Genomic DNA, 12,717 nt, shown 5'->3' on the forward strand with positions numbered 1-12,717 from the left:
TTACATCACTTTGTAAATAAAAATTTCACAGCAGGCCTAACAATTTTGTATTGTATGTATGAAGGGTTCAGATGCAAAAACCTCTAAATGTCATCTAAAGGTTCTTCTAAAATGAGCGTTTCTTTCAGGCTCTTATGTCTATGTTCAGTCAGTTTGATTTTGTCAAATAATACATTGTTTTCATTGCCTTCGACACGAAATAACTCAAGATAAACATTAGTAGCTCATATCTCATAAGTAGATAAGTAGATAAACATAATTCACTGTAGAAGAAAACTCTAGAATGCACTTACAGCTTTTTGCATCTGAACTCTTCATATATATATATATATATATATATATATATATATATATATATATATATATATATATATATATATATATATATATATATATATATATATATATATATATATATATATATATATATATATGCAGTGTTTCCTCTTGGATTTTTTCCAGATGTGATGTGGCGGTAGACCTTTTACACCAATAAACCAACTACTTATGCCGTTATTTCATTGACAAATAACGGCATACAACTTAAGATTGCATTCATGTAATAGGAGCATGCTAATCGCTTTGCTTGCACACTGATTTCCTCTGTTTGTGCACAAAACGCCCTGCATGCCCTCAAATATACGCTGCTCAATCGCAGATCTTCTTATGCGCTCTCAAATAAACGCTGTTGAAGTTTGATTTAGCACGTTTATGTGGCAAAAATGTCTCTGACATTTATTGGAATTTTTTTAAGAATATTTATGAATGTCTCCAATAGACAAACAGAACAGCATTAATGCGTCCTAATGTAAAGTGACACTGCTATAAACTCCAGCAAGATAAAGTAATTGTTTGCAGAAAAAAAACTGTGGAAATCTTAACTGATGACACACACACACACACACACACACACACACACACACACACACACACACACACACACACACATATATATAAATATATATATATATATATATATAGAGAGAGAGAGAGTTTAGATGCAGAAAATTAGTAAAACTTTAACTTGTAACTATAGGAATAATCAAGATAAACATAAAAAAATTTATATACCATTTTATTTTAAATGTATTTTTCTTCTATTTTTAAGGATGTTCAGTGACCAAACTCTTATTTTAATAAAAAAAAAAACTGTTTTGTTTAAATGCAACAAAACACATTGTCTATATTCACTTATAAATGTATAAAATTGCTCATTTTCATACTCAATTATGTTGAGCACAACATGTTAGAACGTGTTATAATCTGTTATGCAAATGTGCAAAGAAGATGCATTTTCAAAGAGAAAGTTTTGTCAATGCATAAAATTTCCTTGCTGCTAAAACAAAAGATATATGCCGGGTCAGTGCACAGGTTAGTGGCAGGAGTGGTAAAAACATTAGTTTATCTAAAATTAATGACTTTTCTGTCTTTCTAGATCACAGACTTACGGCAGCGGCTGGCAGACTCCCAGAAGACTGTGCTGGAGCTGGAAGCAGAGCGTGAACAGAGACAGAGAGACTACGACAAAAAACTCCTCCTTGCCAAGTCTAAGATCGACAATGTGCAGGTACTGATCTCCAGACAGAAACCCATAATCAGTGCTTTTAGGTAGAGAGAAATTAATTCTGATTGTAAAGTTCTGTCCTTTTTCTCTATCTAATAATAACCTACCTCTGTGATTATGGCTATATTAATACGGATAATTAAAAAAAGGGTGTTTTCATCTAAAAATGCTGCATGTCCACATTATCGTTTTTAATTCTTTCAATCATCCACACTAAAATGGCTGAAAATGCTTTCGTTTACATACTGCGCATGTGCACAAATGTAAGATGATTTTTCCTGTGTCATATCAGTCTGCCGTTTATTTACTTTCCATCTCTTTGAAACATTGTGACAAAAAAAATAAACAAACAGTCTGACAGAAAAAACCTTTGAAGAGAGGCAATATGAAGCATGTACAAACTGACGTTAACCTTTAATAAAGCTGTCGAAATGGACAGAATGCAAAACATCTGCTTTACAGTGTCGTCCTCCATGTTAGCTGAATTGGTCACATGACTGCATCACATGACATAAAAAGTGGCATCGTTGTTGAAAGCCTCCGTTTTCACAGTCCACACTGGAACATGAAAACACAGTTTAAAATGTATCCACTTTAGACAGCATTTTCCAAAAATTAAGTTTGCGTTTCCAAAAAGTGACATCTCAGTGTGGACAGAAGGCCAGAACGGAGACCAAAATTATTCTTAAACGAAAACGTATTAGTGTAGACAAAGTTTCTGCTGCTCTGTTCTATTGAGCACTGCGGCCTCTATCATCTGTAAGTGGAAGATGTTTGGAACCACCAGGACTCTTCCTATCTAAGGTGAGTGATTGGTGGAGAAGGGCCTTAGTCAGGGAGGTTATCAATAACACGATGGTCACTGTGTCTGAGCTCCAGCGTTCTTCTGTGGAGAGAGGAGAACCTTACAGAAGGACAACCATCTGTGCAGCAATCCACTAATCAGACCTGTATGGTAGAGTAGCCAGACGGAAGACACTCCCCGCCTGGACTTTGCCAAAAGGCATCTGAAGGACTCTCAGACCATAAGAAACTAAACTCTCTGGTCTGATGAGACTAAAATTGAACTGTTTGGAGTGAATGCCAGGCATTACATTTAGAGAAAACCAGGCAGCGCTCATTACCAAGCTAATACCATGCTGCCACCACCATGCTGTGGGGATGTTTTTCAGCAGCAGGAACTGGAAGACTAGTCAGGATAGAGGGAAAGATGAATGCAGCAATGTACAGAGACATTCTGAATGAAAACCTGCTTCAGAGAGCTCTTTTGACTTAAACTGGGGTGACAATTCATCTTCCAGCAGGACAATAACCCAAAGCACACTGCCAAAATAGCAATGGAGCGGCTTCACAACAACTCTGTGAATGCCCTTGAGTGGCCAAACTAGAGCCCAGACCTGAATCCTATTGAACATCTCTGGAGAGATCTGAAAATGGCTGTACACCGTCGCTTCCCATCCAACCTGGTAGAGTTTGAGAGGTTCTGCAGAGAGGAATGGGCAAAAGTTCCCAAAGACAGGTGTGCCAAGCTATTGGCATCACATTCAAAAAGACTTGAGGCTGTAATAGCTGCCAAAGGTGCATCAATTTTACAGCTTTTTTATTTTTAAAAAATTTGCTACAATTTCAAAAACCCTTTTTTCACATTGTCATTATGGGGGATTGTGTGTAGAATGTTCAGGAAATAAATTAATCCCTTTTGGAATAAGGCTGTAACATAAAATAATGTGAAAAAATGAAGCACTATGAATAAATTCCAGATGCACTGTACAATAGTGTTTTCAATCTGAAAATCATTCATGAGAAAATCCAAATCTTCTCAGAATTTGTTAATGTTGAGTAAATCACTGCTTCCCTATTGATTCTAATTACTATAGTAAGCATTTAGTGAGAAAGTAGTGTCACAAGGACACTTTAAATAGTGTTACCCTTTCAGTTTTTCATTTGGGAATCACCAGACACTCCTCCAAATGACCGTATGACATTCTTAGTCTACAGTAAGAGTTTCCCTTTATTTCCCTGAGGGGACAGTCAAATATGTCTCAGATGAACTGCTTTTTGGTTTAATAGACTCTGTCACGTTACGGCTGGTTTCATTTTCACATCAACGGCCTACTTATGCTCTTTAGGTTATTTATGAGTTAATAACAGCATTACACAGGTTTTGTCAGCATGAATCGCCCCTGTGGCAGACCACAGATTTTCCATAGCGGACTCAAAACCACAGGCCGAAATGTAGTGTCCGATTCTAATGTCACGTACAGTAGATAAAATGCATCTGATTTATATCAAACTTGTATTGAACTTTTCAAAGGTCAGCATGAGTTTTGTGTGGGAAGGCTGTCATGTGGCAGCTGCTTTGACGGATTGTGTGTGCTTTTCCCCAGTGCATACTATACATATTTTACCATGTTATTAATTTATCATGTGATGATTTCCTTTTAGTTAAATATGCTTAAGATAGTTACAGATAAATTACAGAGAAATCACTGAGCGCTCACTTGTAACAATAGAGGTGGTGAAAGATCATATCACAGTTGTTTTGCCAAGTTGGTTGTAGTAGTTTCATATATATATATGTTGATTTGTTTCCTTATTTTAAAAACAAACCTTTTTAAGGTAACAACATATAAAATAAAGAATATTTCAGTGAAAGTATGTGAAAATAAAAAAAATATTTAGCCTTTTTTTTAATTAACAAAAAACAAAACAAAGATTAATCTTACAAATGCATAATATACTAATAAAATAAGCTGGTGGTTCATTTTACAGGTAATAATAAATCAAAAATAAAAATTTTTTGTTGTTTATTAACGATGTCACAGTGGTGCAGTGGGTAGCACGATCGCTTCACAGCAAGAAGGTCACTGGTTTGAGCCCCGGCTGTGTCAGTTGGCATTTCTGTGTGGAGTTTGCATTTTCTCACTGTTTCCCAGCGATGGGCTGCAGCTGGGAGGCCATCCGCTGTGTAAAACATATGCTGGACAAATTGGGGGTTCTTTTGGCCAGCGGAGAAATTAAAATGGTCGTGCCCAACTGAGTCTGGTTCTCTCAAGGTTTTTTTTCTTCACTCCCATCAGGTGAAGTTTTTTTTCCCTCTCTGCTGTCGCCACTGGCTCGCATGGTTCAGGATTGGTAGAGCAATGCATCGATGAATTTGCTCTTCAGTGTTTGAACTCTCAGTAATGATTAAATCACACTGAACTGAGCTAAACTGAACTGAACTTAAACACTAAAAACTGAACTACACTGTTCCAGTTACTATGACCATTTATGTGAAGCTGCTTTGACACAATCTACATTGTAAAAGCGCTATACAAATAAAGCTGAATTGAATTGAATACCACTGTGGTGACCCCAGATTAATAAAGGAACTAAGAAAATTATTGAATCTATAAATTAATAAATACAATTAATTCTTGTTACATCTACAATTTTGTGCCCAAACACTCTTGAAATGCTCAATCAAAGGCCTTAAAAACACATGAAACTGATGAACTTTCACTCTTATGGATAAACCTAGCAGTGACTCTATGAATCAGATGTGTTCTCTAGCTCCTGGTCAGTTATAATCCAGACTCAACATCTCATATCCTGCGATGTGACTATTGCAGATGTGCACATTTTGATATCGATGCTGAAGCAATATTTTTGTGCAACCCTGTTTTGTATTTACATCCAACTGTTTTTATTTTGTACTTTTGCGATATTCTTACCCTTGAATGTAAACATAGCTTATGACATTACCGTAACAGTTGTTGTTTCTCGATTTTAACTAGTATAATAACTACACACTATGAATCATTTACTAAGCATTAGCATCTAGTGTATTCATTATTTGTTAAGCATTAACTTCACATTAATAAATGTTAGTAAACAGTTCATAACTGCAGCTACATATGCTCTATTCTTGACTTATAAGCACCTATGTCATGTGTCTAATAATTGTATTTTTATACTTAGTTAATGATTTATTTTTCATTACTAAACTAAGTATCGCATTATTTACAAACCAGTTGTATTTAAGAGTAGTTGAAGGTTTTCAGGATCATTCAGAATGAGTTAGTAAATGATTAATAAACTATTGAAATTAACATTTATATATCTTATTATTCAGGCATTTACTAATAGTTAACTAATATGTTAATAAATGACTTCATGCAGTTTTGTGACCTAATCTAAGGACTCTTTATACTTTATAAATCCCTTATAAATGACAAATAAAGGCTCAGAATCAAATGAACAATAATCTTTGCAATCTTTTCTAAAAAGTAAAATCACTCTAAAATTACTGTAAAGTTTAAACATTGCCAAATAACAGGAACGTCAAAATATGACATACAACTAAATGAAACAACAACAATATAATAATTTAACAATGTAATAAGATGAAATGTTTAAACTGTACAGTTATTTTATTTTAGATCAGGTTGCAAAGATTTATTTTTCATTTGAAGTACAGTTTCATTTGTGTATCTTTAAATGAATAGGAATGAATAATGTCATTTTTCCCTGATAAGGATTTACTGAGCCTTTATTTGTCAGGGGGATTTATAAAAGCATACCTAGTCCTCACTTTTTAGGTTACAAAACTAGATGAAGTTGAGTTAATAAAGCATTTATTAACATATTAGTTGACGATTAATATATGCCTGAATAATAAGATATATAAACGTTGATTTCAATAGTTTATTAATCATTTACAAACTCATTCTGAATGATCCTAAAAACCTTCAACTACTCTTAAATACAACTGGTTTGTAAATAATGCGATACTTAATTTAGTAATGGAAAATAAATCATTAACTAAGTATGAAAATACAATTATTATTCACATTTTAAATGTGGTTATAAGTCAAGAATAGAGCAATTGTAGCTGCAGTTATAAACTGCTTACTAACGTTTATTAATGTAGAGTTAATGCTTAACAGGTAATGAATTCACTATTTGCTAATCCTTAATAAATGATTTATAGTGTGTAGTTATTATAAAGTGTTACCATGGTGGGGTATATAATGTGATACTTAATTTAGTAATGAAAAATAAATCATTAGCAAAGTATGAAAGTACAATTATTAAGCACATTATAAATATGTTTGTAAGTCAAGAATAGAGCATTTGTAGCTGCAGTTATAAACTGCTTACTAACGCTTATTAATGTAGAGTTAATGCTTAACAGGTAATGAATTCACTATTTGCTAATGCTTAATAAATGATTTATAATGTGTAGTTATTATAAAGTGTTACCAGATATTTTTATCAGGACAAAAATGTAAATATTTTTTGTTGTTGTTACTATTTTTTCCTCGAAAGTACATGTAAATCTCTCATAAAGACTATTTTAAATAAATTATTTTTGATCTTAACAAATGTATCTTTGTTGAAGTTCATTTGTATCAGCTTTGTTTGCTTTTAGTGCATTATTTCATTTTGCAACAAACATAAATACTACTATTTTTGTTCACACTTTACTTATTGGCACAGTGCTTTCTATTTACAAATGATTAAGTGTGACTTTGCCTCAATGTGCTCCTAATTTTCTGCTTATCAGTAGTTATTAAGGCACTAGTGAGATGTAGGTATTGGTTAGGAATGTAGAATGAGATCATGCAGAATATATGCTTTATAAATACTAATAAGCAGTCAATATATTAATAATAGCCCTGAAATAAACCACTAGTCAATAGTAAGAATTAGTACACAAACTAAAGTCTTAACATTTTTTTCCTAGTGTCTGTGAATATATGTCCCTGACGTCCCTTATTTCAGGTGACTTTATTTTTGCTCACCATTATATTTGCGTGTGTGTTTTCATAGGGGGAGAAGGAGTGCCTCACCTCAGAGACGTGTGAGCTAAAACAAAAAGTGCGTTACCTGCAGGACCAGTTGCTGCCACTTACTAAACAAAGAGAATATCAGGAGAAGGAGATCCAGCGGCTCAACAGGGTCAGTCACAGAGCACACATGCATGAATGCAATATTACTATGGACTAGGCATGGTGTGGTTTAACTTTCTGACGGTATGATCACCTTGGATAAAAATATCGCAGTTTCACAGTATTGTTATTACTCCTCCAAAACATGTGCTTTTTCATGTCTGGGTAAAACAAACAACAACAAATGTTAATAATTCTGACTTCAACTGTGTCACATGAGAAGCACTTCTCACAAAACAGATGCTGTAGTGTATACACATAGATGCTTAGGTTAGTAATTATTATATATACATATCTATGAACAGGAATTGATTATAGCTGCGAATCAGTGATAATCATACCTGCCAACATTTGTCTCGGCAAATCCGGGAGGATGTAGGTGTCGTATATGGTATGTGAATAACACAGATGAGAACCGGGTTTTTTTGTAGTACAGTTAGCGGTGGAGCCAGAAAGGCAATTGCAGATTAGGAAGTGAAGTGGAGACTAAAAAGTTGAGTTTTTAGTCATTTCTTGAAGACAGCGAGTGACTCTGCCATTCTGATGCAGTTAGGGAGTTCATTCCACCAACTGGGCAGATTGAGCACGAGATTTGGGAAAGAGATTTCTTCCCTCTTTGGGATGGAACCATGAGGCGACGTTCATTCACAGAACGCTAGTTTCTGGAGGGCACATAAATCTGCAGAAGTGAGAGCAGATAAGGAGCAAAGCCAGAAGTCGCTTTGTAAGCAAACATCAGAGCTTTGATTTTGATGCGAGCAGCAACTGGCAGCCAGTGCAAACGGATGAGTAGCAGAATGAGAGAGTAGCGTGTGCTCTTTTAGGTTCATTAAAGACCACTCGTGCTGCTGTGTTCTTTATATCTTTTTTATATCTTTATATCTTGCTTTTTTAAAAGCAATTATATCTTTATTGTTCACAAAGAAATGTAGCCTTTTGTTAAAAAAGTAATTCTGAGTTCGTAATAGCCCAAAAGCGATAATAACTGTTAAAGATTGCTGTTTAATTATGTTTTGGGTTGCTGAAAGAATCATTTGCCACCATACCACTCAGTGATAACAGGCCATTATTTTCTTGTTGTAAAGAACTCTTCTCATTCTTATATGCTGGCTTGGTGCACAAGAGGTATTTCTTAGATTATCAATTACTGTGTTGAAAGGTGCATATGTTCTGATTGTGCTATTTTTTAATAGGCATTAGAGGAAGCTTTGAACCTGCACTCTCCCTCGTCCACACAGCCAGGAATGAATCTGGGAGAAGGTGTTGCCAACCTGAGACAGCAGGAGCTGCACACACAGATTGCTGTACTCAAGGAGCAGGTATAAAACACATGGAGACTTCCTATCAGTGTACAGCCATGTAAACAGAATATTAAGGCATCCTATGAAACCTTTTTTTCGGCTTAGTCCTTTACTTATCTGGGGTTGTCACAGCAGAATGAACCCAGGGTGTCCCCAGGGTCTTAAATGTCCTAAATACATCTTAAAAAGTCTTAAATTCACTGAAATATTGTATTGTAGGGCTTAAATCATCTTAAACAGGTTGTAATTTTTCCTATTTCCATGTAAAGTTGCCCATTCACTAACAGTCTAATGAACAGCCTTTCAAGTAATGTGTTACCAAAAATAGCAAAGAAAATAAAAACAAATTAAAAACCAATAAATACCTGCTGTGCATTAACACAAGTATCCAAAAAGACACACATACGCACATACACATTAAAAACTATACAATGAATATAAATAAAGATTACAAAACATATCCACCATATTCACCTACATGTCTTGTATTATCTCATCAAGTTTATCTACATTATTATTATTAAAAAGCATAAAAAGGGCACCAGGCATCTCCAGAAAATTTTATATAATAAAAAAAATCTTTTTTAATAATATTAAGCACTCATTTTTAAGCTACTTCCTGAGAAAAACTACTCAATTAGAGTCATTTGAGTGTGTATAATTCATTACTTTAGCATACATAACTCTATCCCAAATGCTTTAGGGGCCATAAACACTGTGGTCAGATGTACTCTAATAGTGAATGAGCTCTTCAGGACATTCAAGTCTTTTCATTTGATCAGAGGATCTAGAGTAGTCGAGGTTTTACTTACTGAAATGTTCCTTTAGTCGTCTCACCTCATTTATCAAAGCTGCTTCTTAAGAACTGAGTGTTGATTTTCACTGTGAGTCATAAAGAGCTCAGTTTGCTGAACTACAGCAGCGTCTGCAGAGATCCACCAGGGTTGTTTTAGTACATTAAGACTACAACTATTGGTCAAAGACATTTTTAGGTTGAGTTGGGGTATGCTTCATTGTCCTTTGCAGGAAATTTGTCTTACTCAGTCCACATGTAGTAATAATAATATTAATAATTAAACGTGTAACAATCACCAACAACAAGGACATTTAAAAATACAATCAAGATGTGTTTTTGTTGACTGAAATAAAATATATATTCAAAATATATGAAAACTATAATAGTCACTGAATAGGTAGCTGAAATCAGATCTCATTTGGTTGTGGAAAAACTTTTTCTACACTAAGGAAAACGTTTCTACTAAGAAATGTTCACTGAAAGGTTCTTTGATAAACCACAAATAGTTCTTCTATGGCCTCATCACTACAAAATCCTTTATTTTAAAGGGATATTTCTCCCAAAAATGACCGTCATCCACTTATTCCAAAAATGTCAAAGTTTCTTCTGTCAAACACAAAAGAAGATATTTTGAGACATGTTTTACCATGTACAATTGACTTTTGATAGTATGTGTTTTTCCCACTATAGAAGTCAATGGTTACCAGTTACTAACTTAAAGATTTGTTTACTGAATCTAAACAAAACAAACATAATAATTTGCAAAAATAAATAATTGTTTCCAGAATTAATAAACACTCATTCTGTCAAATCTGACTTGTATCTGTTTACAGCAGAGAAACCCAAACTAGGGCCATGAGCCCAAATATGATTTTAAATGATGTTTTCTATTTATTTTAAAATATTATGAAATAAACTTTGATATTACCCATGGCAACTTCAATGTAATATAGTTTGGTATATTTACCTTCGACCCACGGCCCTTGATGATATTTGGTTTTTGGCCCTTCATATGAAAAGCTTTTACACACAAACACATCAGTCAAGAGCAAGATCATATATAAAAAATATTTACTAGATAAACATGAAACGTTTGTTCTAAATACTTTATAAAAATTATAAAAAATTATAAAAATGCTTTTTTGAATAACAAAAAAAAATCACTGAAAGGTTTTTTGAGGAACCAAAAATGGCTTTTATCACTGCAAAAGAAGATACTTTGAGAAATGTTTAACCATGAACATTTGCAAATAATAATATTAAATAATTCATTCTCTTTGCACCTTGGTCCCTTTATTAATCTGTGGTCACCAAAGCAGAATGAACCGCCAACTTATCCAGCCTATCTTTTCCAGCCTTTGACGGCCTTCCAGCTGCAACCCATCACTGGGAGACATCCACACACACTCATTCACACAAATACGCACATAAACGCTGCTCAACAGCATTCAAATGTTAGCAGGAAATGGACGTTTTTAAGATTTCTAGAGTCGTCCACCATAATTTTGTAACTCAAAAGAATCGGTTCAGGCACCGGTATCGTTTTAAAAGTATCGATTTAGCACCCGTATCGAAATAATCCCAAACGATACCCAAAGCTCAACGTTGTCTGTTAACTGCTATACCACAGTTACTAAAACTGAAACTAAATATAGAGAAACCATATAGAAGTGTGTTCACAAAATAAAAATAATACATCAACAATGAAGCAAACTAACACTGAACTGAAATGTGCAGCAAATGAAGAATAGTACTGAAATGGCAGCCATTTTCTAAATGCTAAACAGTAATAACCTTGGTGATCACACCTGTGCTTTTCTCAGGTGAAGATCTTCGAGGAGGACTTCAGGAAGGAAAGGAGCGATCGAGAGCGTATGAATGAAGAGAAAGAAGACCTGAGGCGGCAGGTGGAGCGGCTTCAGGGTCAAATGACCAATCTGACCAATCAGGTCAGCACACTTCAATTCTGTTCATCTTTATTACTGCAGTGCTGATATGAAGGTTGTGTTAAAGCAGCTTAACATAGATGAAGTTAAGTGCCTTATGATAAAATGAGTTCAGAAGAAAGTTCATCATGAGACCTGAAAGAGTACTGAATTCAGTGTGTGTGTGTGTGTGTTACTCAGCTTCATCAAGCACAGAATGAGTGTCAGCGTGAGCGAGCCGAGAGGTGTAAACTGGAGAGACTGCAGATGCAGCATAAACAGGTAACTCAAATATGCCTTAACAGCACCACCTTGTGGTAGAAATGAACAGCTTCACACAGGGATGCCAGGTATTTGCAACATAACTAGTGAAATGGCCAATCAAAAACGATCCCAATAACACAAAAAAACTTGGCAACTTCCTTACAAAAAATGTATATTTATTTTACATTATACCTCTCTACCAAAACAATGACGTCATATTTCATACAAGCTGTGTTTAATTATTAGTTTCTTACTCGGTTCATTGTTTATGAAGCATGTGCAATCATCGGATAAATGTACATAAATTGAGAAATTTATGCAAAATATCTGAATATAGGCTAATCTCTAACCTAATGCTAACAAAGAAAAATGTGAAAAAGAAAATCTTCAGTGTCCAAGACGTTAATGCTTTACCCACACTTTACAATAAGGCTTCAGTAGTTAAAGCAGCATAATTGACTTGGCAACACAACTGACAGATTACAAGCAATAATGTGGTAGACGATTTGATCTAAAGACAGCGGGAGCTTATGGAGATTTTTGTTTTGGGGTGTTTTGGAGGGGCAACAGGAAAGGAGGACGTCTGACCCTACGTCTAATGCCCCCAATGGCCCGATGAGTCCTCCATACTGCGGGCCGTTTGTGCAGGTGGGCCATCAGGGTCTGGAGGGGTGGCCCATTCACTTCCCACCTCGCATGCCCAACAACAGCACAGCACCCGGCAGAGACTTCCAGCCCGTCAATCCTGTGAGTCTGTCATGATGATAATAATACGCATCTTATTTTAAATAAGTCTTATCTTATTTCCCATTCCACACCAAAAACACTTATTTTAAAGGGATAGATCACCCAAAAATGAATATTTTCTTAGTTTGTTTTCTTCAGTTTGAGTTTCTAGCTGCGTCCCAAATCGCATACTTATGCACTATTC

The 12,717-nt window shown here is 34.9% G+C and overlaps 1 protein-coding gene across 9 annotated transcripts in view; it reads left to right on the top strand.

The window, feature by feature from the left end:
• Window positions 1–12,717, top strand: part of tnip1 (TNFAIP3 interacting protein 1) — a 54,058-nt gene that overhangs the window by 29,525 nt on the left and 11,816 nt on the right. For 5 of the 9 annotated variants that reach the window (XR_012389488.1, XR_012389489.1, XM_073921366.1 and 2 more), the window contains exons 11-16: window positions 1,436–1,567; window positions 7,382–7,510; window positions 8,694–8,819; window positions 11,421–11,546; window positions 11,724–11,804; window positions 12,348–12,533. Coding sequence is in view for 7 of the 9 variants with exons in the window: in XM_073921366.1 (XP_073777467.1) it covers window positions 1,436–1,567; window positions 7,382–7,510; window positions 8,694–8,819; window positions 11,421–11,546; window positions 11,724–11,804; window positions 12,348–12,533 (780 nt within the window). In the remaining 2 variants the exon portion in view is untranslated. 9 annotated transcript variants of the gene reach the window in all.

The sequence above is a fragment of the Danio rerio genome, chromosome 14 (assembly GCF_049306965.1).
Source record: "Danio rerio strain Tuebingen ecotype United States chromosome 14, GRCz12tu, whole genome shotgun sequence".
Classification (NCBI taxonomy): domain Eukaryota; kingdom Metazoa; phylum Chordata; class Actinopteri; order Cypriniformes; family Danionidae; genus Danio; species Danio rerio.